Genomic DNA, 27,812 nt, shown 5'->3' with positions numbered 1-27,812 from the left:
GCTTCCAGAATCTTGGCCCTAACCTATTTCCTCCTAGCCTCCAGAACTCTGACCCCAGAGGATGTCTGATCCCTGCCCTAGAGATCTCAGAAAACTGCCCAGATTATTATGACCTCTGCTCTTTGACTTCTGATCCCAAAGCTTCCAGAATCCTAACTTGGGATAAATTTATTCTCTTATCCCACAGCTCTCAAGAGCCTAACCTCTGGGGAAACTTGACCCCTGCCCCTAATCTCTAAGGAACATTTGACCTTAGGGTTTCTAGAATCCAGACCCCATAGGATCCTCTAATATATGCCCCTTGTTTCTTGAGACTATTGGTTTCATTGGTCCTCTGACTTCTCCCTGGTCACCCTGGTGCAGGACATGTACCACGCCTGGTGACTTCCCCAGGGCAGCACCTCCTGGCCCCTGAGGACGTGGTCAGCTGCTGCCTGGACCTCAGCGTGCCATCCATCTCCTTCCGCATCAATGGTTGTCCTGTGCAGGGTGTCTTCGAAGCCTTCAACCTTGATGGGCTCTTCTTCCCTGTTGTCAGCTTCTCGGCTGGTGTCAAGTAAGGACGTGCCCCTGCCCCCTTGCCAGTTCCCAGACCTGGGACTGTCCGGAGACAGCTTCTGTAAGCACTCCACGGCCTTCTATGGGGTCAAGACCCAGCAGCCTACCCTCAGAACTGACTGGCCAGATCTCTACATGAAGGTCCTGGTGACCTCTACATGATCCCAGACACTCTCAGTGCCCTCCGAGTGACTCCAGCTTCTCCCCAACCCCATGGCCTTCCAGTGATCTCTAAGTGTCCTCCAAATTTCACAATGAACTTTTAATAATACCAGATTCTCCCAATGACCTCTCAAATGACCTGTGACTCTCCTAATGACTCTGTGCCTTTCCAATGACATCCAAATGACTCCAGACTCTGACAGTGATCTTCTAATGACCACAAAGGCTCCTCGACCCTTCAATGATCTTGGACTCTCCCAATGACTCCATGTGCTTGATAACTTCTCAGTGACCCCAGCATCTCTCAATGATATTCTAATAGCTCCACAATCTCCCAGTGACCCCTCAATGACCACAGTTATTTCAAAGACCTCTCAATAGCCCAGTCTTTTCCCAATGACCCTGAGCTCTGAGAATGACTTCCTCACCATTCAGCGGTGACTATGATTATCTTGAAGTTACTCCAGACTCTCAGTAACTTCTTTAATGATCTTCTTCTTGGTCTCCCCCAAACCTTCTGGTATCTCCAAATGCTCTGTTGACCCAGTGCCTCCTCCAAATGACCTTCCCATGACCTTAGATTAGCTCCCCCAGTGACCTGACCCCACATTCCTTTTTTGGTTTTCCAATGATTCTCATTGGTGTCAGACATTCTCTTTGACCTTAGACTTTCCTGACTCTTAAATTACTTTCATGAACCTATGACTGCTCAGTGACCTCAGGTCTCCCCAGAACCTTCCACTGATCCCACAATTGCTCCTGTACCCCTACTGAGCACAGCCTCTCCTCTATAAACTGCCCCCAGTAGTGACTCCACTCTCTTATCCAGGGTGCGGTTCCTCCTTGGTGGCCGCCATGGCGAATTCAAGTTCCTCCCTCCACCTGGCTATGCCCCTTGCCATGAGGCTGTTCTCCCGCGAGAGCGACTCCACCTGGAACCCATCAAGGAGTATCGGCGGGAGGGGCCCCGGGGACCCCACCTGGTGGGCCCGAGCCGCTGCCTGTCGCATACCGACTTTGTGCCCTGCCCCGTGGACACTGTCCAGGTACTACCTGCCCTGCAAGGGTTTCCTAGTGAGGCAGACTCCCTTAGGAGTCAGGGAAGTGGGGAGCTGAGCTGGAAGCTGGGGGTTTGTTAACAGGTGGGGAAACTGAGGCAGAGCGGAGGCAAAGGAATTTCTTGAGGCAGAATCCTAGTTTCAGGAAGTCTTTACTATAGCCCCCTAAAGAAAGGACTATTGCTGCCCCCAATATACAGTTGAAGAAAGTGAGGCCCAGAGAGATTAAGCAGCCTGTGCAAGTCACACAGCTGATATGAACCCAGGCGGTCTGATTCCAAAGCCTGTGATCTTATCCACCACAATTCATTGGGCATCTTTTCTATTCCAGGCCTCTTCCACTCCTCTTATCCCAACCTGAGCTTCCTCCCTTCCTTCCAAGCATGTCCCTGTAGGAGGGGACATAAGTTGTGCTTAAGAGACTCATCAGCATGTTACTGTGAGCTTGTGGCCTCACTTCTGTGTGCCTCAGTTCCCTCACCTGTGAGGAAAAGGGGGTAATGATAGAACCTACCTCTAGCATCATTGTGAAGGTTAGACGAATTAATATATGTGACATGCTAAGTGCTTACTCAGCTGGGCATCAAACCTGGAGGCCAGACGAGGTGATGGGGAGCAGGGCTCGGATGGCAGGAAAGGTCAAAAGAGTTTGTTGGGGGACTGTCCAGGGCTCATACATGTTCTCAGGAAGAGGAATCATGGCACAGGCTGGAGGGAACTCGGGGACCTCACCAACATCCCCTGCCTCCAGATTGTCCTGCCTCCCCATCTGGAACGTATTCGGGAGAAGCTGGCAGAGAACATCCATGAACTCTGGGCACTGACTCGCATCGAGCAGGGCTGGACCTACGGCCCGGTGAGGAGACTGCCTGCAGCACGAGGGAGTGAGGCTTGACTCGCTGTGGGGGAGTGAGAATGGTTCACTAGGGGAGAGGGGCTGGCAGTGGGGGGAAGGGGTGGCAGAACTTGGGGTGGGAGGTCAGGGGTTACGGCCTGGAGTGTTGGGGGAGGGAAGGGGAACCGAGGAGTTGACTCTGGGGTTTCTCCAGGTTCGGGATGACAATAAGAGGCTGCACCCGTGTCTCGTGGACTTCCACAGCCTGCCGGAGCCTGAGAGGAATTACAACCTCCAGATGTCGGGGGAGACACTCAAGTGAGGGGGGGTGCCAGGGAGCAGGGGCCTGGGCAGGAGGGCAAGGAGAGACAGGAGAGTGAGACAGAGACTGAGAAAGACAGAGGAAAAAGAGACGGAGGCAGGGTTGTGAGGCAAAAACTGACAGAGGGCAAGAAAGGGAGACAGAGGTGTAAAGAAAAATGCTCTAAGAGTGAGAGAGAGAGAGAAAGAGACAAAGAAAGAAGCAGACAGAAAAGGATGAACACAGTCAAAGGGTTACAGAGACAGAGAGACAGGGAGAGACAGGAGTCAGAGGGACAGACACCCAGACAGAGAGAGATGGGGACCAAGACGCCCCCAAAACCAGAGCAAGAGATGTGGAGAGATCTGGAGACCCAGAGATGGAGCCAACAGGGGCTGGGGGAGGGGAGGAGCTGGGCTAGAGGACAGGAAGCTGGGGGCAGGGAGGCCATGTGAGGGGACCCCATCCCCCTGACTCTGCTCCCCGCCCCAGGACTCTGCTGGCGCTGGGCTGCCACGTGGGCATGGCGGACGAAAAAGCAGAAGACAATCTTAAGAAGACAAAACTCCCCAAGACGTGAGTATGGGTGGCCCGGGCCCCACCTGGGGAATAGAGTAGGGGTCTGGGGATGTCATCGTGAGGGCTGGAGCAGTGGAGGGCTGGTGTGGGAAGCAGAGGTCAGAGACAAAGGGCTGTGGGTTTGGGTGTGGGTCATAGAACCAGGGGTCAGGACACCGGAGTCAGTGGCGAGTGTCCTGGGGAGGTGTTAGGAATCAGGAATGCGGGGTTAGGAATTCCAGAGAGAGAGCGGGAGTGAGTGGGGGTCTGCCACGGAGTTTGAGGAAAATGAGGGAGCAGAGGTCATATCTGAGTTAGAGGTGAGGGGTCAATGAAAGAGGTAAGAAATTGTAGGAGTTTTACGTAAGGGATCTTAGAAATATATGTGAGAGATCAGAGGTCCTGGGGATAGAGGCCAGTGTTCAAAGGTTAAGGACTGCAAACCAGGAGTTTGGAATGACAGGGTCTGGGATCAGAGGTAAGATGCCTCAAAGTTAGAGATTAGGGATTAGAGAGTTCCAGGGTCACAGATGAGACTCCCAAAATCAAGATGACGGGGTCACAGAGGCCAGAGGTCAATGAAGTCAAAGCCCTTACTAGGGTCACAGGATCCTGCGGTCAGAGGTCAAGTATCTCAGAGTATCTTATTTAAGGGAGTCCTATAGAACCCTGATGTCAGAGATCAAAGGTCAGAAATTTCAAAGCCCAGGGCTGAGGATCATGGGATCCTAAGGACAGGGGTCAGAAGTCAAGGGTCCCCTAGCACAGAGCCCCGAAGTGGAGGTGAGCGTCTGGTCCCACCGAGCCCCACTGCACTGGCAGGTACATGATGAGCAATGGGTACAAGCCGGCGCCGCTGGACCTGAGCCATGTGAGACTGACACCGGCACAGACGACACTGGTGGACCGGCTGGCTGAGAATGGCCACAACGTGTGGGCACGGGACCGCGTGGCCCAGGGCTGGAGCTACAGCTCTGTGCAGGACATCCCCTCCCGCCGGAACCCTCGCCTCGTGCCCTACCGCCTGCTGGACGAGGCCACCAAGCGCAGCAACCGGGACAGCCTTTGCCAGGCCGTGCGCACCCTGCTGGGCTACGGCTACAACATTGAGCCGCCCGACCAGGAGCCCAGTGAGTGCTGACCACAGGCCCCTGCCCCTGCCCCCGCCCCTTGACTCCTGACCTCTGACCCAATCCAGCCCCTCAATGGGCTACATCTTCAACACTGACCCCCTCCCCCAATCCTGACACTCTGTCCCTGATTCTGAACCCAATCCTGACCACTGACCTGACCTGACTCAAGCCCTGCCTGGGCTAAGGCTGTGACACTGGGCAGCCAGACCAGGAGCCCGGTGAGCGCTCCCCCTGACCCCTGACTCCAGTTCCTGACCCTGCTCTGACCCTTGTCCCCTGTCCTCTGGACTATAGCTGCAACATGGAGCCACCCAACCAAGGGCTCAGAGAGCCTCTAACCCCTTCTTCTAACTTTACCCCTGATCTGTACTGACCCCCATCCAAGCCTCAACCCCTAACCCTAACTGTGGTCCTCAGCCTTCAATTTCTCAACCCCTGCCCCCAACCCCAATTTCTATTCTCTCCTTGACCCCGACTCTGACTCCCTTTCCCGGATCCTGCTCTCCACCCTTGATTCTTACCATCAACCTTAATCTTGACCCTTAACTCCAGATTACGAGCATGAATGACGTGCCTTTCTCCCTCCGTGTCTCTGTCAGTATGTCCTCTCAGAGCTCTGACTGCTAGGACAGGGGAGGAGAAAGTCTCACTCAGGAAGTCGCTCCTACCTCTCTGTGACTACCCTGAGATTCCCCAGCTCTCCTCCTCTGACACCAAGCCCCCCAAGGCCCTTACTTTCTCTGGTCTCTCCCAGCAACCCAGCCTCGCTGACTCTGCCTGGCCCCACTTGTAGGTCTGGTGGAGAGCCAGTCTCGCTGGGATCGGGTGCGCATCTTCCGGGCAGAGAAATCCTACGCGGTGCAGACCGGCCGCTGGTACTTCGAGTTCGAGGCAGTTACCACGGGTGAGATGCGAGTCGGCTGGGCGAGGCCCGAGCTGCGGCCTGACGTGGAGCTGGGAGCTGATGAGCTGGCCTATGTCTTCAATGGGCACCGCGTGGGTAGCTCCCTGGTCTCCACTCTGCCAGACTCTGGGGTCCTTCCCACAGCTCCTACACTCCAGCCCTGCCTCTATCTGTGCCTCATTCTGTCTACCCATCCTTGCATCTACCTTACCACCCATCCACTCATCCATCCATTCATCCACCCATCCATCCATCCTTTTCTCTCTCTCTGTCCATGCATATATCCATCCAACATCTGCCTCTCTATTCAACTATCCAACTATCCATTCATCCATTCATCCATCCATCTACTCATCTGTCCAAATAACCACTTAGCCATCCATGTTTCCATCTCTTCATGTATTTGTTAGTTTCATTCACCTATTTAATCAATTTGTGATTTCAGTTATCTATCCATTCATCTATCCAATAACTTAATGCATGCATACATCATCTATTTATCCACCCATCCATCCATCTAACCATCCACCTATCTATGTGTCTATCTACACTTTCTTCATGCCCTGCATCAACCCATCTCAGCTTTCATTTCATTCTGCCATCCAGCCATACACCCTGCTTCCCATCCATCCATCCATCCATCTCATTTTCCATTGATCTATTATAGGGGCATACGAGTGTGTATGGGTGTGTACTGGGGACAGTGATAGGTTAGTTTTTCCTTTCCATCCCGCTACTTGCTGCCAACCCCAGCCCGTCCTGCCACCACTTTGGTGGTCTGTGTTACTCTAGCCCCAGCCATGGGAACAGTAGAGAACACAGGCAGAAGGGATGAGATACAGAGATTAGTGGGAAGGGAAACATAAATGCCTATCCCTTACATTCCAAGAATCCTGGATGCAAATGTGGGGAAAGATGGGAGACACCGTGGGGGTGACCCCTCTTCCGTTCCACATGCCCTGGACCTGATGCCTTGCATGTATATCTTTACATGTCTCTCCTTGCTTCTGTATCTCTCCATGTCTCTGTTTGTCTCTCCCACACCATGTCTTCCTCTTGCCTCCTCACAGGGCCAGCGCTGGCACCTGGGTAGTGAACTATTTGGGCGTCCCTGGCAGTCGGGTGATGTCGTGGGCTGCATGATCGACCTCACAGAGAACACCATTATCTTCACCCTCAATGGAGAGGTCCTCATGTCCGATTCAGGCTCTGAGACAGCATTCCGGGATATTGAAGTTGGGGATGGTAAGGGCTGGCCTCATGGCCCCTTTCTGGTTTTCTTCCACCTCACCTGACCCCACTCTGTCCCTCCAGCCTCCCACTCTTCTGTCCCTTCTTTCCACAGTACTTCCTCCCCGTAGCTACCCCTGCCCTGCTCACCTACCCTCACCCCTGTCCACCCATCCCTTCCCTCCAGGCTTCCTGCCCGTCTGCAGCTTGGGACCTGGCCAGGTGGGTCACCTGAACCTGGGTCAGGATGTGAGCTCCCTGCGGTTCTTTGCCATCTGCGGCCTCCAGGAAGGTTTTGAGCCATTCGCCATCAACATGCAGCGCCCAGTTACCACCTGGTTCAGCAAAAGCCTTCCCCAGTTTGAGGCTGTGCCCCTTGAGCACCCCCACTATGAGGTGAGAACCGACCCCACTCAGTCCCCCCTGATCTGCCCCCAACTCTCATTTCCCCCATGATTCTCTTCCCTGGACTTCTCTTTTATTTCTATGTTAACCCATAAACCATGTAGAAGTAGGTGTCAGGATAATGGGCTCCCAAGGCTACCTTGTTGGGCATAACCTTGGCAAACTGCACCTTTCTGAGCTCCTGGTACCTTGCCTCTAAAATTGGGGAAGGGAGAAAAGAGAAGCTGGATTAAGTGACCCAAGTGGAAATTTCCAGCCTTTATGACTATCTGATCCTACAAAAGGTTTAAAGAAATATAAGTCTTTGGGTACATTTTGACACCTTATTACTAATAGTTATCTGTGTGTGTGTGTTTATTTATCTTTAGTAATTCTTCATTAATCTGAGTATCCTAATTTTTAGACTATAGTGTCTTTCTTTCCCAAGGTTAAATTCAAGGTCAGAGACTGATGATAAAAAAACCAAAAAGACCAAAGTGATAGTCCTTTTCCCAACCTGGGAAGAACTGGGATTTCACATGGCTGAGCATCAGCTGGTGTTTTAGAATCAGACAGACCTGAGGTTGGTCTCTTACCTGCTGTGTGATCTTGGGGATGTGACTGTCTCCTCCTGAGCCTCAGTTAACCCATCGTTCAGATCCTTCCCACATAATCTCTTTCTCTTTTCTAAATTATTTGAAGAAGTTGGAGACGTCATGTCTCTTTATCCCTAAATGTTTAAACATGCATTTCTTCACAACAAGCTATGCTCTTAAAGAAGCACAGTTATGAAAATCAGGAAATGTAACATCGATTCAGAATATTACCTAATTTATAATCACACGTTCAAATTTTGTTCATTGTGGCAATAATGTCTCTTTTTATTTTTCTGGTCCAAAATGCAGTCCAGGATTACATGTTACAGTTAGTTATTATGTCTCATTCATCTTTAATGTAGAATGGTCCTGAGTCTTTCTTTGTCTTTCATGGCATTGACAGTTTTGAAGGGTACAGACCAGTTATTTTGCAGAATATTTCTCAGCTTGGGTTGGCCTAATGTCTTCTCATGATTAGGTTCAGGTTACACATATTTGGCAGGAAAACCACAGCAAAGAGGTTGTGTCTTGCTTCATACAGGATATTAGACTGGACATCATGTCACTATGTCTTATGACTCATGATCTTAACTTTGGTTAAAGTGACTTACTTGGTTGGGTGGAGTCTGCCAGATTCCTCCACCGTAAAGTCACTACTTTTCTCTTTGTAATTAATAAATAACTTACAGGGAGGCATTTTAAGGCTAGGTAAAAATGGAAGAGTTTTAAACAGGGGAATGTCCAGTCTTGATGTGGACAAGTGTGGTTGGAAGGGTCGTTATTGGACAGTGGATTGTAGGAGGCGAGATTGGAGGCACAAGCACCAGAGAGGTGCTTGGGGTGGGAGAGGTTGTGGAGTAGACGTGAACCTCCCAATCCCTGTCACTGCCAGATGGTGTTCTCCACCCGAAGAACAGAATGCTGGACAGCAGTAAGAATGAATAAACTAACCTACACACAACCACATGGACGAATCTCACAGACATAACAGTTGAGGGAACGAAGCCAGACACGAAAGAGGATACTGTAGGATTTCATTCATAGAAAGTTCAAGAATAGGCAAAGCTACTCTGTGGTGTGTTAAGTCAAGAGGATGTTACTGTGAAAGAATAACTCAGACTTTTAGTTGCTTTGCATACAAATCACAGGCAGGAGATGGTCAGTACACTTGTTAAGGAGCAGAGGCAAACAAATTTATAAGAGAGAGAGGATTTTAAGAGAGAGAGGAGGGAAAAAGACCCTGTAGACAGTCTGGGAACAGCGAATCTTGGTTGCACAGTTTTAGGGTGAAGTCACTGGCTAGCGAGGAGCACAGGGGTCTGTCTTGGCAATTGGTCCTTGAGGAGGTCAACTTGAAGCAGGGCATCAAGGAAAGGAAGCCACTTCAGTTGTTATGGGAGTCTCCAGAAGACGTGAGAGTCAGTCTTTGGAGTGCACAGTCCAGCCGTCTGTCCCTCTGTCAGCTCCTGCCCCTTATTTAGGCCAAAATCCATCACTGTCTTTGAGAGGGTAGTGACTAAATGGGCACCGAGGGCATCCCCAGGGAGACTGAGTGCATTCTGTTTCTCTATCTGGGTGCTGTGTACACAGGTGTGGTCAATCCAAAACCTCGTCAGGCTGTGCACTTATGAGGTGTGCATTCTTCTGAGTGTTATATTTCCACAAACAGCAAGTTTAGCAAAAATTCAACTGGGGAAGCTTTACAAAACTCTGACCCTTTTGGGCTGCTATCCCCAAGAGTTCTCCCCAAGATACCAGGAGGGCAGAGCCTTCGTTCTGTTCACTGATGTGTTCCCAGAACTTGGAACAGTGTTTGGCACATAGTAGGTTCTTGGTAAATACTTGTGGAATAGGTGGATGGATGGATGGATGGTGGGTGGGTGACCTGTTCTGGAATGAGACCTGTGCACAGGTAGGTTTGAAAGCTCCCCAAGTGATTCCAGTCTCTGACCAGGGCTTCCCACTGTACAAAGGTACCCAGACAAAGATTGACAGAGAGCTGCATGCACCCCATGGCCAAGCTGTGTCCCATGGGAGCTCATCCACCTAGAGGAGTGAGTCTTTGGCTAATTCTTATACAGTGCTCTAAGGCCTAATGGTGACTCTAAGGCCTAAGGTTTAGGACCAATGGTCCAGCTGACCCTCCTGACTGTGCCTCCCACTCCCCAGGTGGCTCGTGTGGACGGCACTGTGGATACGCCCCCCTGCCTGCGCCTCACCCACCGCACCTGGGGCTCCCAGAACAGCCTGGTAGAGATGATCTTTCTCCGGCTGAGCCTTCCAGTCCAGTTCCACCAGCACTTCCGCTGCACCGCAGGGGCCACCCCCCTGGCCCCGCCTGGCCTGCAGCCCCCAGCCGAGGATGAGGCCCGGGCAGCAGAACCTGACCCTGACTATGAGAACCTGCGCCGCTCAGCTGGGCGCTGGGGCGAGGCTGAGGGGGGCAAAGAAGGGTCTGTCAAGGAGGGGGCACCCGGGGCCACCACCCAGGCTGGGGTAGAGGCCCAGCCTCCCAGGGCAGAGAATGAGAAGGACGCTACCACAGAGAAGAACAAGAAGAGAGGGTGAGTCAAGGGTGGAGCAGGATGTGGTTTGGGGTCTGTCCTGGGACTGCCAACTAGGCAACCTCAATAACTCGAGAAACCCCACTGGATCCCAAAGTGGCCCCATATATTATTGAGGGATCCCATTATGTCTCAAGTGAATGCCACTATTTCCCTGGGATGCTCTAATTTCCCTGAGAATGTAAAATTGGGGTGCTCCCATGTCTACAGAGAACTCCACTGTCCTTGCTGTACCCAGTGGGACCCAAAACTTTTCACTAGCTGTGAACACTAAAGGGGACCTCAGAATCTTGGGGAAGTTGACTATATCCCAAGGCATCCCAGTGAACATCACTGGTCTTCTAAATTGGAGTCATTTCTGTGTCTCAAATGTACCCCCCAAAAGCTTACTTCAAGGGAGACCCTCAAAGGGCATTAAACTTGAATTGAAATGAAATCTGCTTTCCCCCTACTGTGGATTTCAGTGGGATGTAGTTCTGTGTCTCTTGGCAAGAGATGTTTGGAAATGATGGAAGATTTTTGGTCTTCAGTTTTGGGGGGAGGTGCTGCTTGCTGGGGACTCTACATGCCTTGAGTGTACAAGACAGTGCCACACGACGAAGAACTGTCCGTTCCCAAATGCCTTTAGCACCCATATGAGAAATGCTGACTTGGGGGGCCACTGTATGTGCCAAAGGGAACCTCCATGTTCCCAGAGGCACCTTTAAGTTTGGGTGGCCCAGCATCTGAAAGCACAGAGCTCCTCCGGGATGGGCTATGCTGGCACAGTTGGGAATTCCAGCCCTCAGGACAGGAGGCCATGGGTATCAGAAATGGAGCACAGTTAGGACGGATGTGGGGGGCATGAATGTTGTGGTGGCAGGGCCAGGGGGCTGGCCTTCAGAGTGGTTCTCATAACAGCCTCTCCTTCCCACCACCAGGTTCTTATTCAAGGCCAAGAAGGCCGCCATGATGACCCAGCCACCAGCCACCCCGACTCTGCCCCGACTGCCTCACGAGGTGGTGCCTGCGGACGACCGTGATGACCCTGAGATCATCCTCAACACCACCACGGTGCGAATGGGGGACCCTCAACTGTGGAGCCTTCCAGATTTCCAAATTTCATGCTGTAATCTCCAGTAATTGCCCTTCATAGGGACACCCCAGTATACACTGGAGACCACATAATATAGCACACACTGATTTAACCCTTTGAATCCCTAAATCCACATAGCTAGGGACCTAAAAATTGCAGGGAACACAATGAAGCCATGAGGCACACTGATATAACTCCCAGGGATCACCGAATCCAGGGAATAAACCAACCTAGACTCGGGACCCTAATATTTGGGTCACCCAAATAAACTCAATACCCCCCTAATTTAATAGCTATTCAAGTATATTCCTGGAAACCAAAATTCACAATTATTCCAATATAGTTTGGGGATCCCTCAAATCTGGACTATTTTCTGCGACAAGCAGCCTAGTGGTTAGGATCACGGGCTACCTGGGTGTCACTTCGCCATTCTATGTCTTCTCTTCTGTAGAAGCACTATGGCTTCCCCATTTGTAAAATGGAGATAAAAACTATTCACTTGACAGTGATTGTAAGGATTAAGTGATTAAGGATTAAGTGAGCTATTTGTTAGGGGAAGGACTCAAATTTGGAGGTATCACAAAATAGTCCCCAAGGATTCCTGAATCTAGAAATACTAAATACTCCATCAGTAGACACAGAAACAGAGGGACACAGACCCAGGGGGTCTCAAATCTGGCAGCTTCTTGTTAAACTTCCAGAGGATGCTGTGAATCCATAGAAACCAACTTAGAATCCTAGGGACGCCCACTGACCACTGGTCCCCGCTTTGCCTCTCCAGTACTATTACTCTGTGAGGGTCTTCGCTGGCCAGGAGCCCAGCTGCGTGTGGGTGGGCTGGGTCACCCCCGACTACCATCAACACGACATGAACTTCGACCTCAGCAAAGTCCGGGCGGTGACAGTGACCATGGGTGACGAGCAAGGCAACATCCACAGCAGGTGCTGGGAGGGGTGGGGCTGTGGGAGTGGGAGGTCCGCGCTGGGCGTTTCCTTCTCCTTCCCCACCCCCCTTCCGTTCATCTTCCTCCAATGGCTCTTGCTCTGTGTTTTCCCTCCTCTTCTTTTTTTTTTTTTTTTACCCCATTTCTTCTTTTCCATTTTCTCCTCCTCTTCTATCCAGCCATCCTCTTTCTACATTACCTCCTTTCTCTGTCTTCTCCTCCTGCTCCCCTTCCTTCTCCTCCTTCAGGAACCACCCATCCCCCGCCACCACCCTCCACCAATTTCTAAGAATTCTAGCTCCTTGGGGCTCAGAGTCTGGGGTGAGGGGTTTCAGCACTCAAGTCTGAGGGTGGTGGGTGTTTGGGGATGGGGTTCTGAAGTCATGGGATTCCTGGAGCTCAGGGAAGCTGGTGTCCAGGGTCCAGGGTGCCTCAGCCAAGGATCTGAGCACTGACCACTCCTGTGTCCTCCAGCCTCAAGTGCAGCAACTGCTACATGGTGTGGGGTGGAGACTTCATCAGTCCCGGGCAGCAGGGCCGGATCAGCCACACAGACCTTGTCATTGGCTGCCTGGTGGACTTGGCCACTGGCCTGATGACCTTTACTGCCAATGGCAAAGAGAGCAACACCTTTTTCCAGGTAAGCCCAGCCCTCTGCAGCTTAGCAATAGTATCCTCATGTCCCAGCATCTGGGGACAGCCCTCCCAGACACCCTCTGAGGACAGACCCCAGAAAGACAGGACGAAAACAGCCCCTAGTCTGTCCTTAGGTCAGGCCAGGGCTGGGAAGTCCCTGGGAGACCACCTAGTTGAACCATTATTTGAACTGACACCCAGAAAGGAGGAGACATAACAAAACCTTGACCTTGGAGTGAGGTTTATATTCCCTTTTGGTCTGGGTGACACCAGTCGCCACCTTTTCACTGATCAGGGAATACTCTAAGATGGGGCAGAATCCTAAGGTGTGATTTTCCTTTTCAACATTTTTAGAATAAAAGATTTGAAGCATACAGCAAAATTAATTAAACTGTACAGTGAACATCCATATACCCACTACCACGAATCCACCATCCATGTTTTACTACACTGGATTTATCACATATATATCTGCCTATCCATCCATTAACCATTTAACTTTATTTATTTTACAAAACTATTTTAAGTGGAGAATTTCAAAAATATACAAAGATAGAATAGCATGATGAACCTCCATGTTCCCATTACACAGCTCCAACTAGCACCCACTCACAGCCAACCTTGTTTTATCTTTACCTCCACACCCACCTTCACTTCCACACCCACTGGATGATTTTGAAGGATATCCTGGATATCATCTGGTTTTGTCTCTTTTCAGTATGTAACTCTAAAAGATAAGGATTCTTTTAAAAAGCATAGCCACAATACCACTCTTATCCAAAAAAATCACAAACCCAATCATTCTTAGATATCTTCAAATATCCAGCCCATGTTAAAACTTCTCTGTTTGTTCAAAGTTCAAAAATGTCTTTTTACAGTTTGTTTGAATTGGAATCTAAATAAGGTGATATATTTTATTTGGTTGCTATGTCCCTTGAATTTCTTTTCACATATAGATTTCCCTTCCATTTTCCTCTTTGAAATGTGTTTGCTGAAGAAACCAGTCTGTCTGTCCAGTAGAGATTTGCTTCTCAAAATGTGGTCCCTGGACCAGCAAGATCTGCATCACCTCAGTGGGAGGGAGCTGGTCAGAAATACAGACTCTCAGGCTCCTCCCCAGACCTGCCCAATCAGAATCCAAATTTTAACAAATCCCAGGGGACTCATGTGCACACTACCATCTGAAGAGGGCTGGCCTAGTTTCCCACAGTCTGAAGCAGACTGATGCATCCCTACAGTGTCATTTGAACACTTTCCTCTGTCCCCTGTATTTCCTGTAAACTGGGAGGTGGGTCCAGATGTGCAATTAGATTCAGGTTTGACAAGACTGCTCCACAAATAGTGATGTTTGTTTGTGGTGGAGGCTGGGTGGGTTCCTCTGCGAGGATTGGAAGGGCTGGTGGGAAGGGCACAGTCAGAGGATGATTTTGTGCTTCGATGAATGAGCATGCTTGGGAGAGAAACAGAGATAGTATTCGTGGTGGGGGTGGGGTGGGGTGGGCATGATGTGCCCAAAGACCCAGATGACAGGTTGTCCTGAGGGAGTTGGAGGAGGTTGGTCTGGCTGGATCAGAGGTGGTGCAGCCCGTGAGCTACCTCAGGGCCATTGTGGAGCCTCCAGTGTGAGTCTGGATCTGTAGAAACCAGCAGGATCAAGCTGGGGCAATCAGCCCCAGAGTTCCAATCCAGAGTCAACAGCACCTCGGGTTCACCCTCTTCCTCACCCTGCCCCCTTCTCTCTTGACAGGTGGAACCCAACACAAAACTGTTTCCTGCCGTCTTTGTCCTGCCCACGCACCAGAACGTCATCCAGTTTGAGCTGGGGAAGCAGAAGGTAAGAGCGCAGTGATGCGGCCGCCTGAGGAAGGAGGTGCCAGAGGTCTGGCGGGCAGAGCAGCTGCAGCGGGGCGGGACGGGGGAGGACAAGCCGGGAGGTCTCCCTGGAAGCAGAGCGGAGGGAGAGGCAAGGAATGCTGAGCTGTGCACACCTCTGTGCCCCCAGAACATCATGCCGCTGTCAGCCGCCATGTTTCTGAGCGAGCGCAGGAACCCAGCCCCGCAGTGCCCGCCGCGCCTCGAGGTGCAGATGCTGATGCCCATCTCCTGGAGCCGCATGCCCAACCACTTCCTGCAGGTGGAGACACGGCGGGCCGGCGAGCGGCTGGGCTGGGCCGTGCAGTGCCAGGAGCCGCTGACCATGATGGCGCTGCACGTCCCCGAGGAGAACCGGTCAGGGCCAGCCCGGGTGTGCAGGGGTGGGGCCTGTACTGCAAGCCCTCAGGGGTCTGGATTCAACTCACTGCCCCTCCCCACTACCCCAGGACTCCAGACAACACCCCAGGAGACCCCAGACTTACCTTAATATCCCCAGATAACACCCCAGAGCGCTGTAAGTCCATTTCAGCAGGCCCAGACCCACCTCCGGGGGACCCAGACTCAGCCCAGGCATCCTCAGATAACAGGTCAGGGGACCCCAGACCCACCTCAGGGGACCCTAGGCCCATCTCACTGGACCACAGACCCACGTCCAGGCACCCCAGACAACACCCCAGGGACCCCAGACCCACCCATGGGGCTTCAAACCCATCTCAGGGAGCCCAGATCCACATCAAGGAGCCCACAGGACACTCCAGGGGCCTCAAGTGCACCTCACAGGGTCTTGGACATTACTTAGAGAGGCCTGGGGTCTCTCGGGCATACCCAGGGAGACTTTGGATGTATCCCTAAATCTCTGGAGATCTCTAATCCACTCCGGGGACCCAGACACACTTGGGCTAGAGAGTGTTCACATGTGTGACAGGAGAGCTTTTAAGGACTCTGAACATGGCCAGGACCCCAGACTCACCCCAAGAGGCTTCCGACATGCTTCGTCTTTCTTTTATTCATTTGTCTGACAAATAGCTCTGGGCTCCTCCTATGTGACAGCAGCATTCTAGGCTGGAGACACCAAGCTCTTGTGAATCAACATTCTTGTAATGCTCTTGTATAACTCAGGGGGCTCGATCTGCCTGAGAGGACTTAGTCCCATACCCAGGGGCCCCAGATACACCCATTTATTCGTACAACAAATATTTATCAAGCATTTACTATATGCTAAGTCCTTTTTAGGCGCTGGGAATATAGCAAACAAACAAGCAAACAAAACAGGCAGAAATGTCCTGTCCTGGTGGGGTTTACAATGGTGCTCAAATATAGCCAGGGTATCCAGACTGGCCAGAGGAGGGGTTCAGACCCAATCTGGGACCCCAGATGCATCTCAGGGTCACCAGATCTTTTCCATGGACTCTTCAGACACCCCAAAGTACCAGACGATCCCAGAGATCCCAGATGTATCCCAGGGAGCCCCCAGACCATTTAGAGATTTCCAAAACCATTAAAAGTCTCCTCCACTCAGCTCCACAGATCTCAGAGAACCTTGACCCAGCAGAACACTGGGATTCCCTGCTTGGGCCGCCAACACTAACTAACCCGAGCACCTCTTTGCCTCTCTGGTCTGTGTCTGTTTCCCCCCTCCTCTACCCACTCTGTCCCTGTCTGTGGTCCATCTCCGCCTCAGATGCATGGACATCCTGGAGCTGTCAGAGCGCTTGGACCTGCAGCGGTTCCACTCCCACACCCTCCGCCTCTACCGCGCTGTGTGCGCCCTGGGCAACAACCGCGTGGCGCATGCTCTGTGCAGCCACGTGGACCAGGCGCAGCTGCTGCACGCCCTGGAGGATGCCCACCTGCCCGGCCCCTTGCGTGCAGGCTACTACGACCTCCTCATCAGCATCCACCTCGAAAGTGCCTGCCGCACTCGCCGCTCCATGCTCTCTGAGTACATCGTGCCCCTCACATCTGAGACCCGCGCCATCACTCTCTTCCCACCTGGAAAAAGAGCGGATAATGGTCCCCGCCACCACGGCCTTCCTGGCGTTGGCGTCACCACTTCACTGCGGCCTCCACACCATTTCTCATCCCCCTGTTTCGTGGCTGCCTTGCCAGCTGTTGGGGTGGCAGAAGCCCCAGCCCGCCTCAGCCCCAGCATCCCTCTGGAGGTTCTGCGGGACAAAGCACTAAGAATGCTGGGGGAGGCAGTGCGAGATGGTGGGCAGCACGCACGCGACCCTGTTGGGGGCTCTGTGGAATTCCAGTTTGTGCCGGTGCTCAAGCTTGTATCCACCCTGCTGGTAATGGTTTCCTCCTGCTCCCCTCTGTCGCATTCCTCTTCCACATTCCAAATCGTCCAATCATCCATTCATCCATCCATCCATCCATGTATATGTACATTCCCCATCCTATTATGCCTCCAAACACCTACTCATCTCTCCATCCATACACCCTCCACCTTTCAGTTTATCCTGCTATCATCTACTCATCATTCACTCTTCCTTCCATCCATACATGTGTCGTCTATTCATCTGGTTAGTAATCTCTTCCTTCTTTCCACTCATCCATCCAACCAGCCATCATTCATCCACTCTCCACCCACATTCCCATCCATCCGTTTAGTCATTCAAACACACCCCCATCTTCCTATCCAAAAGTCCATCCATCTATTTATCCTTCCATTCTCCACCCAGTTATCTATTCATCCACATGTGTGTCCATCTATCCAACTTTCAATCTAGTTGTTCATTCACCCTTCCAGTCATTCATACATCATTACATCCATTTCACTATTCATCTATTCACCTATCCACTTATTTATTAATCTGTCTTTCCCTTCATACATCCAACCATCATCCTCCTTCCCCCTGTGCAACCATTCATCCACACATCCATTCATCCACCCATCTACAGATCTATCCATTCCTCCATTTTCTACCTACCTGTCCATCAATCCATGCATCTTTGTATCAATATCGATGAAGACCCACCCGCCTACCTACAATCCATCCAACCATCTACACCCACTCTTCCACCCATTCTCCAACCATTGTTTATTTCATGTACCCTTTCATTCATCTACCCATCTAATGACTCATCCATATATCTATCCATTCAGCTTTTCATACACAAACCTGTCCATCTATCCATCCTACCCCAGTGCTTGGTTATTTACCCATTTATCTATTTATTCATTCACTCATTTACTTGCTCACGCATCTATCAAACCATCTATTCACCTACCCACCTATCTATGCATCATTTATCCTGTCATCCATTTACCCACTATTTCTTCTTCCACCTTTACCTTCGTCTCTCCATCCATTATCCACCCATCTATCCATCTCCCCTTCAAACCTCTACGATTCCATCTATTAATTCATCCACCCAGTCCTCCCCCATTCACCCATTTCTCTCTCTTTCCCCATTATTTTCCCTTTGATTTACCTGCTCTCCTTCCATCTGTTAGTATCTTCATTATTTTGACCAAAAGCTGGCATATGCTGAGAGTTATGAGGGCCTCTACCAGGTGTAGGGTGTGTCCTGCTCCAGAGTCACATATACCCAAACTTGGGAGAAAGGACACTTACTTGTGCAGGATGCTCATGTTTGACTATGTGGTCTGGGCCATGTAGGTGGGACACAGGATGTGGATCTGGGGGGATCTTAAGGAGGATGGATGGCAGGGCAGGGGGATGCTGCTCTTGTTTGTGGGAGGAATCATCCAGCCAGTGTAGGGATGAATCTGGCCTGTGCCGGAGAAGCAGGTCTGGGGAATGAGGCTGGGACTTGATTATGGAAGCCTTGCAGGCCACAGTGAAAGACCCAGGCTTTGTCCTGCAGGTGATGGGCATCTTTGGCGATGAGGATGTGAAACAGATTTTGAAGATGATTGAGCCTGAAGTATTCACTGAGAAAGAAGAGGAGGAGGAGGAGGAGGAGGAAGAAGAGGAGGAAGAGGAGGATGAGGAGGAGAAGGAGGAGGATGAGGAGGAAGAGGCACAGGAGAAGGAAGATGAGGAAAAAGAGGAAGAGGAGACAGCAGAAGGGGAAAAAGAAGAATACTTGGAGGAGGGGCTGCTCCAGATGAAGTTGCCAGAGTCTGTGAAGTTACAGGTGAGCTGGTTCCTCCTGTTTTCCAGCTTCTATTGCTTTGTGCTAGTAGATACAGGGTCTGGTGGGGCTTGAGTCTGGACTTTGTCCCAAGGCAGCAGGGGAGCTGTGGAATGGCATAAAGCAGTGGAGTGCTACTGGCTTTGAATGATCCTTTCCATGTGGGAGGTGAATTGGAGGGATGAGACCGTGGAGGTGGCTGGCTTAAGGATCTAGGCAAGAGGCAATAGTGGCTGGACCAGGGCAGGGCCATGGGGTGGGGAAAGAAAGCAAGAAAAGTTCAAGGAAATCCTGATGGTCTCACCGCCATCCCTCCTACTGCACTGCTGTTATCCCACAGATGTGTCACCTGCTGGAGTATTTCTGTGACCAAGAGCTGCAGCACCGTGTGGAGTCCCTGGCAGCCTTTGCAGAGCGCTATGTGGACAAACTCCAAGCCAACCAGCGGGACCGCTATGGCAGCCTCATGAAATCCTTCACCATGTCTGCAGCTGAGACTGCCCGACGTACTCGCGAGTTCCGCTCCCCACCCCAGGAGCAGGTCCTCTGACCCCTGACCCCAGCTGGCCTTACTGTCTAAACCCCAACCTCAACCTCTCCCCCTACTCTGATCACTGATGGCACTCAACTCCAAACCTGTGCTTGACCTCCAACCCTATTGATATACTAATCTCTCTTTTTAAAAAATTAATTATTTATTTATTTTTAAGGAGGTACTGGGGATTGAACCCAGGACCTCATGCATGCTAAGCATGTGCTCTACCACTAAGCTATATACCCCAGCCCCTTGATATCTAATCTCTTACCCTCTTACTTCTTTCTGAGCCAGACTTCTGAGTCATCCCAGGCTGACCCTGACTCCTTTCGAACCTTTAGTCTCCCAGATATTCTTCACTAACTCATGATCTTAGACAAGGACTCACAATTGGATCTTTGATCCTTGACATCATAGTTTCTGCTCTAAGGTCTCTAACCCTCATTCTAACCTTTGACCTTCCCCTAGATCAACATGCTATTGCAGTTCAAAGATAGTGAGGATGAGGAAGATTGTCCTCTCCCTGAAGAGATCCGACAGGATTTACTCGAATTTCATCAAGACCTGCTGACACACTGTGGTAAGAGAGGAGATCAGAGAATCCTCTTTCCAAACTTTCTCTTGAGACCTCTCTTGAAGTTTCCCTAAGACTTCCTGTTCTTAAATATCTATAGTATTTGTACAGTAACTGTTGGTTGAATGAATGAATGAATAGACATGTTAGTGAACAGATAAATATGAGTGGAAGGATATATTTATATGGGTATTTGGGTGGATGTATATATGGATGGATGGCTATAGGTGGGATGAGTGTCTGAATTGATGGATAGAAGGATGAATGAATAAAGAAATGGGTAAAGAGATGTTGGCTGGCTATGGATGGACGAAAAGAAGGATGGCTGGAGGCATGGATGGATGACCTCTACTGTTTCTTTTAAGAAGTCAGCTGATAATCTTACTGAAATTTTCTTATATGTGATGAGTCACTTTTCTCTGGCTGGCTTTCAAAATTTCCCTTTGCCTTTGCCTTTAAATAGTTTAAGTATGATGTATCTAGGTGGGGTGCTCTTTGAATGTATCCTGCTTGAGTTTGTTGAGTTTCTTTGGTATATAGATTAATATTTTCATAAAATCTGGTATTTTGGGCCATTATTTTTCTGCCCCTTTCTCATTTCGCCTTCTAGGACTCCCATTATGCATATATTAATACGCTTGATGGTGTCCCACAGGTCTCTGAGGTTCTGTTAGTTTTTTTCATTCTTTTATTTTTCTTTTCTTCAGACTGGATAATCTCTATTGTCCTACCTTCAAGTTCATTGATTCTTTCTCCATCCAGCTCAAATATATTGTTGTGCCCCTCTAGTGGTTTTTGGAAAAAATTCAGTTATTGTACTTTTCAACTCCAGTTTCTATATGGTTATTTTAAAAATATTATCTACCTCTTTATTAATATTCTCTAGTTGATGAGCCATTGTCATCATCCTTTAATACTTTAGACACAGTTTTCTATAGTTCTTTGAAGATACTTGCAATAGTTGATATAAAAGACAAGTGATTCAAGGAATGAATAAATGAACAAACATATGGAACATATAAAGAAAGAAATGAAAAACCCCATGAATGCACACATGAGTGAGAAATGAATGAATGAACCCATGAGTGAATAAAGAAGTAAATTACTGAGCAGATTAATAAGCAAACAGATGAATGACATGCCCTCCCTTCTGGACCACCTCCAGGAATTCAGCTGGAGGGGGAGGAGGAAGAACCAGAGGAAGAAACCACCCTGGGTGCCCGCCTGATGAGCCTGTTGGAGAAAGTGCGGCTGGTGAAGAAGAAGGAGGAGAAACCCGAGGAGGAGGCACCTGCTGAAGAGCACAAACCCCGTAAGGACTGAGGCCACCAGGGAGGGGGCAGGGGTGGGGCTGGAAGCTCTGTGCTTGGGGAGCCTCTGGGTCCAAGACAGGCCACAAGGAGTAGCACAAAGGAGGGGTAAATGAGTACCAATGAGAGAAGAGGGGTGGAGAGTGGGGCAAGAGAGGAGACATGCCGGAGGTGTGGTCCAGATATGGGGGCTTCACCATATGTGTGAATAATGTGGAATAATGTGGCACACGGAGCAGAGACATACGCCAACCTTGGGATGGTGGCAACTCCTGCACCACTGTGGCTTCTATGTCTTCGTGGATTTTCTTTGTTTTTCTTTTATTTCTTGGTGGAATGATTACTATGCTGAGGGATTAGAGAAGCAGTCATGATAAAAGTAGTTTGGCCAATGGGTCATTGTGCAAACTTATGTATTAGCCCCATGTAACAAGGACAGAGTCCCTGACTTTGTACAGGGTTTATCCTATAACGTTCAAGAATCTTTTATTGGGCCAACTCTGGGCCACGCACTGTTGGTAGGGCTGGGGACTATAGTAGGGGGAAGAATAAAAGTCTTTGCCCTCAAGGAGTTTAGAATATTACAAAATGTCCAAATATACATATACCATGATGTCAGGTGGCCGTGGGTCATCTAAGAAGAAAAGTAAAAACTTAGTGAGAGAAGAGAGAGGGACAAAGATGGGGGGGTTAGAGTTGAGGAATGAGGCATGCAAAGATCTGGGGAAAGATGATTGTTACAGAGGGAACAGCCAGTGCAAAGGCCCGGAGGCAGGAACATGTGAGATGCATTTAGAGGCCAGTGTGGTTGGAGCAGAATGAGCAGGAGAAGAGAGGCAAAATATGAAGTCCAAAGTGATAAATCCAGATTGTGGAGAGTGGATGTAAGGAAGGTAGATCATGAATTGACAGCGTCATGCAATGCCAGTGCATAAAGGTTTCTTCTAACCCTGAGACACAGGAGACATCTATCTTCTCTCCCAGAAATCCTGGGAAGAAAAAACATTGGGAGAGAGAGAAATGGATGCTGAATGCAAGATAGGAGTCGCAAAGAGATTACTAGGGAAAATAAAACAGTTCATTTTGACATCATTTTCAAATGACACCAAAGTCTTCACAATTTTTCTTTATGTCTGTTGTCTCCCTTGTTGAAAAATTGGCAGTATTTTCACAGAACAAATGGGACTGTGACTGAGCTCATAATAGTGCCCTGGTACTTTGCAGTGATACAAGTTCCTTTTCCTCTTGAAGCTTTTAGGAGGCCCTTATGGCCTGGAAATAGGGTGAAGTGGACAGGGAGACTCTGAGGGCAATAGAACAAAATCTGCCAGAATCTGCCCACTCCTGGCAGGTGGGGTGGGGGCCGTTAGCAACTGCGAAGCCAGCTTGAAAGAGGGGCCCCATTTGCATTGTTCTCGCCCAAGGCCCTGGCCCAGAAGAATGTTCCGACACTTGTGTCCCCTTCCTAGAGTCGCTGCAAGAGCTGGTGTCCCACACGGTGGTGCGCTGGGCCCAGGAGGACTTTGTGCAGAGCCCGGAGCTGGTACGGGCCATGTTCAGCCTCCTGCACCGGCAGTACGATGGGCTCGGGGAGCTGCTGCGCGCCCTGCCCCGGGCCTACACCATCTCACCATCCTCCGTGGAGGACACCATGAGCCTGCTGGAGTGCCTCGGCCAGATCCGGTCGCTGCTTATCGTGCAGATGGGCCCCCAGGAGGAAAACCTCATGATCCAGAGCATTGGGTGAGTCCCCTCCCCTCCCCCAACTTTAGGGGAGGGGAGGGGAGCCTTCCGGGCTCCAGCTCGTTCTCCCACCCCCATGTTATCTGGGTGCAATATTGTCCCCTCCCCCTACTTCTGCCCCAGCCTTGGGGTGGCATCCTCCTCCCAGCAGCTAGCCCATCTCCCTGGGTAATCTCCCCTCCCCTTACCTTTCCACCCACCCCGGAGGTAACAGCTTCTACTCACCTATGACTCTTGGCACAAGATTGACTCTCTTTGAGCTTCAGTTTCTTCATCTCTAAACTGGGGACAAGCCCTGCCCACCTCACAGAGTCGTGGTACAGCTTCCGGGACCTCACCACGCATGTAGTGGTAATAATAATAATAATAGTAATAATAATAATAGTCGAGCAGTCACTCAGTGTCACGTGTGCCTCATTCATTCTTTAGCAAACATCTATTGGGCACCCACTGTGTGCCAGGCCTTTTCTAGGCACTTGGGGATCCAACGTGCAAGATGATAAACATCTCCACCCAGGGGAGCCCACCTTGGCTCCCTGACTGGTTTCCTTGTCTGTGGAATGGGAATAATTACAGTTCCTGCCTCCCCAGTTGGATGAAAGGATTGAATGAGTCCAGATCTGTACAGGGGACAGTGGCGGGCACAAGAGTGAGAGCTCAGTAAATGGTAACTCTTATCACAGCAAGGATGATGGCTCCCCCAAGGGTCCAGGGGCTCTCCCTGCACTTGCCCCCCGACCCAGTTACCCAATGCGCCCTACCTGTCCACAGGAACATCATGAACAACAAAGTCTTCTACCAACACCCGAACCTGATGCGGGCGCTGGGCATGCACGAGACAGTCATGGAAGTCATGGTGAACGTCCTCGGGGGTGGCGAATCCAAGGTAAGGGGGCTGCATGGGCCGGGGGGCTCAGGGGAGGGGCCCATGGAGGGCAGGCACTGACCACTGATCCACCCTGCCCGCCCAGGAGATCCGCTTCCCCAAGATGGTCACCAGCTGCTGCCGCTTCCTCTGCTACTTCTGCCGCATCAGCCGGCAGAACCAGCGTTCCATGTTTGACCACCTGAGCTACCTGCTGGAGAATAGCGGCATCGGCCTGGGTGAGGGCCCCTGAACCCACTCCTGATAGTCTGTCCAGGCTGGCCCCACCCTCTGCTGGCTCATTCACTTAGTCATTCAACAAACACTCTCTCTCAACCCACCCTGGATCTGGCCCTGGAGTGAGCAGTGCTGGGGATACCCAGACAGCCCTGGGTCTGGGCCTCATGGGGTGCACAGTGGAGTGGGGAGGACAAAGCCATCCCACACAGTGATGGCCTGGAGTGGTCAGGCCTGGGATGGGAAAGCACACGCCAGAGGAGGCACCTGACCCAGGCTGGGAAATAGGTGGTCAAGGAGGGCTTCCTGGAGGAGGCAAGGTAACCAAAGTGAGGTAGTCAGCTCTGCACCTCTGAAGAACATTCTCACTGCCTCTCACCCCCACAGGAATGCAGGGCTCCACGCCCTTGGATGTGGCAGCTGCCTCTGTCATTGACAACAATGAGCTGGCCTTGGCGTTGCAGGAGCAGGACCTGGAGAAGGTGTGGAGAGGGGAGAGCTGGCCCCTACCTGGCTCCCTGGGGAACCTGCTGACTTGGGACCCATTTTGTGGGTGCCATTCTGCACAGTTCAGGACTGAATCTGATGGGGAATAATTTGCAGGGAAGGAACAGGACCCAGTCACTCATTCCTAGGGCTGAGTGCAAGTCCAGGCCCCACCCTCCCCAGCCATGTGGCCTAGGCCCTCTGTGCCCCCTGCCGTGAAGGGCATGGGCCCTGGAGTTCAGCAACTAGGGTTCAACTCCCTGTCCCTGCCTTCCCTGCAGCTCTGCTCCCTTGATGTGTGGCCTTAGGCAATGGACTTTAATTCTCCAGGCCTCTATCTCCTCTTCTGTAGAATGAAAATAATAATAGAAACAACTTCATATAGTTGTTCTGAGGATTAAATGAGTCAACCCATGGAAGCAATGGCAAAGCAGTAAGCACTCTCTAACAGTTACACGCTAGTACAGTATTGTTTATTTAACACATATTTGCTGAGCACCTACCATGTGTCATACCCCTGTCCAAGGCAGCAGGGGTATGACAGTGATTGAGAGTCAAAAATCCTTGTCTTACTGAAGCTGACATTCTACTTGGGGGGATAGATAATACAAGAGGAATAATGACAAGATGTTAATAACAAGATGAATAAATCAAATATATGGTATATTAGTGATGAATGTTAAGGAAGCAAAAACGTGAGCAAGAAAGAGAAATATCAAGAGTCAGAAGGGTGTCTGAGTTTAGACAAGAGGGGTCAGAGAAAGTCTCACTGAGAAAGTGACATTCAGGCAAAGCTCTGAAGGAGGTGGAGGCCATATGGACATGAGGGGGAAGAACAGTCCAGGCAGGGAAAAGGCCAGTGCAGAGGCCCTGAGGCACGAGTGAACCTCATGAGTTTGAGGAACAGTGAAGAGACAAGCGTGGTTGGAGCAGAGGGAGACAGGGGTGAGTGCTAGGAGGTGAGGGTAGGGAGGTGACACGGGCAGATTGTGTGGAGGATCTTGTGAGTCACAGCGATGGCTCTGGCTTTACCCCAAGTGAGATGACACCACGGTGTTTGCAGAGTCCCTCTCGCTGTGTGTGTGGGATAGACAGGAGGTTGAGGGGAGCACTGAGCCCAGGGAGGAGGCGGCTGCAATGGTCCAGGGTTGTTTGCGGAGGGATCCAGAAATAATCAGACTGGATCTCCAGGGATGGGCAGGGACTTGAGCCTTGGGGAGGAAGGTGGTGTGGGTCTGGCCTCTGGCTGAGCCCCACTCTGCCCCCAGGTGGTGTCCTACCTGGCGGGCTGTGGCCTCCAAAGTTGCCCCATGCTCCTGGCCAAAGGGTACCCGGACATTGGCTGGAACCCCTGCGGTGGAGAACGCTATCTGGACTTCCTGCGCTTTGCTGTCTTCGTCAACGGTGAGGCAGGAGGCTGCAGTAACATGGGGTAGGGGAGGGGCCTACATCCCGAGTCACAGGCCTGGCGGGAGCGTGAGGGCAGGGTCTAGAAGGGGCGGGGGCTGCCCAGGGAGGGACCCTGGGCTCACAAGGCCTCCTGACCCTGAGCTGCCAGGCGAGAGCGTGGAGGAGAATGCCAATGTGGTGGTGCGGCTGCTGATCCGCAAACCCGAGTGCTTCGGACCTGCCCTGCGGGGAGAGGGCGGCTCAGGGCTGCTGGCCACCATCGAAGAGGCCATCCGCATCTCCGAGGACCCTGCGCGGGATGGCCCAGGCATCCGCAGGGACCGGCGCCGGGAGCAGTGAGTCTCCCGCCCCACTACCCAGTCCTCAACAGAACAACCTGCCCTCCCCAAGTCCCTTGCTGCCTCCGCCACACCACCTGCCTTCCCTGCAGCTTTGGTGAGGAGCCCCCTGAAGAAAACCGGGTGCATCTGGGACACGCCATCATGTCCTTCTACGCTGCCTTGATCGACCTGTTGGGACGCTGTGCACCAGAGATGCATGTGAGACCCGAAGCCAGGGGTAGGGGATGCTCCAGGCTCTGCCCTCACAGAGCTCCCAGTCCAGCAGAGGAGACCAGACAATGAGAGCCGGGGGTGGCCAGGGCTGCAGTGGAGAGGCACAGGCAGGGGGATCAGGGCTGGGAGTTCTAGCGTTAGCGCCACAAGAAGGAGTCCTGCTCTACCTGCCAATGGGTCAGGAAGGGATGGAATGGGGGCATGACCAAATGGGGCACAGGGTGCCGGATGACATGCTCCCCTCCACCCTCCAGCTAATCCAAGCCGGCAAGGGTGAGGCCCTGCGGATCCGCGCCATCCTGCGCTCCCTCGTGCCCCTGGACGACCTCGTGGGCATCATCAGCCTCCCACTGCAGATTCCCACCCTGGGCAAAGGTGTGGAGCAGGTCCCAGCAAGGGAGTGACACAGGGGAGGAAGCAGAGGGGCCCCAGGTGTAGCCCTGACACTGCTCTCTCGGCCCACAGATGGGGCTCTGGTACAGCCAAAGATGTCAGCCTCCTTCGTGCCGGACCACAAGGCATCCATGGTGCTCTTCCTGGACCGTGTGTATGGCATCGAGAACCAGGACTTCTTGCTGCATGTGCTGGATGTGGGGTTCCTGCCTGACATGCGGGCGGCTGCCTCTCTGGACACGGTGAGTAGCCTGGCCACCCTCCCGGCCTCCAGAGTGAGGTGGGTCATGGGTATGAGATGGGTCATGGAAATAGTGCTGGCACTTTTGTTTGTTTTGAACTTGTGTACATATCATAATCCTCCCTCCCCATCATCGAGATAGAAAACAGAAGGCACAAAAAACCCTGAGTTCTGGGAAAGGGTGGGTGGAAATCTCCAGTACCTCAGGTTATGAAAAAGAATTCTCAGTGATGGCTCAGCACCATGGAGACACAAAGACCCATGCACAACAACGACAATAATAATAACAGAAGGTGACGAGGCCAAGTAAGATGAGGACTGAGAACTCACCATGAGTTTGGCCAAATGGAGGAAGCAGTTTCAGTAAGGTGTTGGGGCAAAAGCCTCACTGGAGAGGGTTTAAGAGAGCCTGGGAGGTGAGGTATTGGAGACAGTGAGTGTTGACTGTCAATACAAGTTGGTGACAGAGGAGGCAGAGGAATGGTGATGTACTGGACGAGTGAACTTGGTCAAGAAAAGTCTCTTCTTAAAATGAGAGAAATGA

The 27,812-nt window shown here is 51.3% G+C and overlaps 1 protein-coding gene across 1 annotated transcript in view; it reads left to right on the top strand.

Annotated features, from left to right (window-relative positions):
* RYR1 (ryanodine receptor 1) overlaps positions 1 to 27,812 on the top strand; it is a 91,036-nt gene that overhangs the window by 1,134 nt on the left and 62,090 nt on the right. The window contains 29 exon segments of the mRNA XM_032487406.1: positions 360 to 556; positions 1,550 to 1,766; positions 2,530 to 2,634; positions 2,828 to 2,931; positions 3,407 to 3,490; positions 4,295 to 4,602; positions 5,399 to 5,601; positions 6,580 to 6,754; positions 6,927 to 7,135; positions 9,889 to 10,283; positions 11,204 to 11,336; positions 12,140 to 12,300; positions 12,777 to 12,942; positions 14,686 to 14,772; positions 14,941 to 15,167; positions 16,495 to 17,107; positions 18,651 to 18,923; positions 19,261 to 19,461; positions 19,924 to 20,035; positions 21,195 to 21,341; positions 22,809 to 23,082; positions 23,854 to 23,968; positions 24,054 to 24,186; positions 24,572 to 24,666; positions 25,939 to 26,074; positions 26,229 to 26,415; positions 26,511 to 26,619; positions 26,889 to 27,009; positions 27,100 to 27,269. Of these exon segments, the coding sequence (XP_032343297.1) occupies positions 360 to 556; positions 1,550 to 1,766; positions 2,530 to 2,634; positions 2,828 to 2,931; positions 3,407 to 3,490; positions 4,295 to 4,602; positions 5,399 to 5,601; positions 6,580 to 6,754; positions 6,927 to 7,135; positions 9,889 to 10,283; positions 11,204 to 11,336; positions 12,140 to 12,300; positions 12,777 to 12,942; positions 14,686 to 14,772; positions 14,941 to 15,167; positions 16,495 to 17,107; positions 18,651 to 18,923; positions 19,261 to 19,461; positions 19,924 to 20,035; positions 21,195 to 21,341; positions 22,809 to 23,082; positions 23,854 to 23,968; positions 24,054 to 24,186; positions 24,572 to 24,666; positions 25,939 to 26,074; positions 26,229 to 26,415; positions 26,511 to 26,619; positions 26,889 to 27,009; positions 27,100 to 27,269 (5,457 nt within the window).

This window comes from Camelus ferus, chromosome 9, assembly GCF_009834535.1.
Source record: "Camelus ferus isolate YT-003-E chromosome 9, BCGSAC_Cfer_1.0, whole genome shotgun sequence".
Lineage (NCBI taxonomy): Eukaryota > Metazoa > Chordata > Mammalia > Artiodactyla > Camelidae > Camelus > Camelus ferus.
This window is presented reverse-complemented; position numbering and strand designations above follow the sequence as displayed.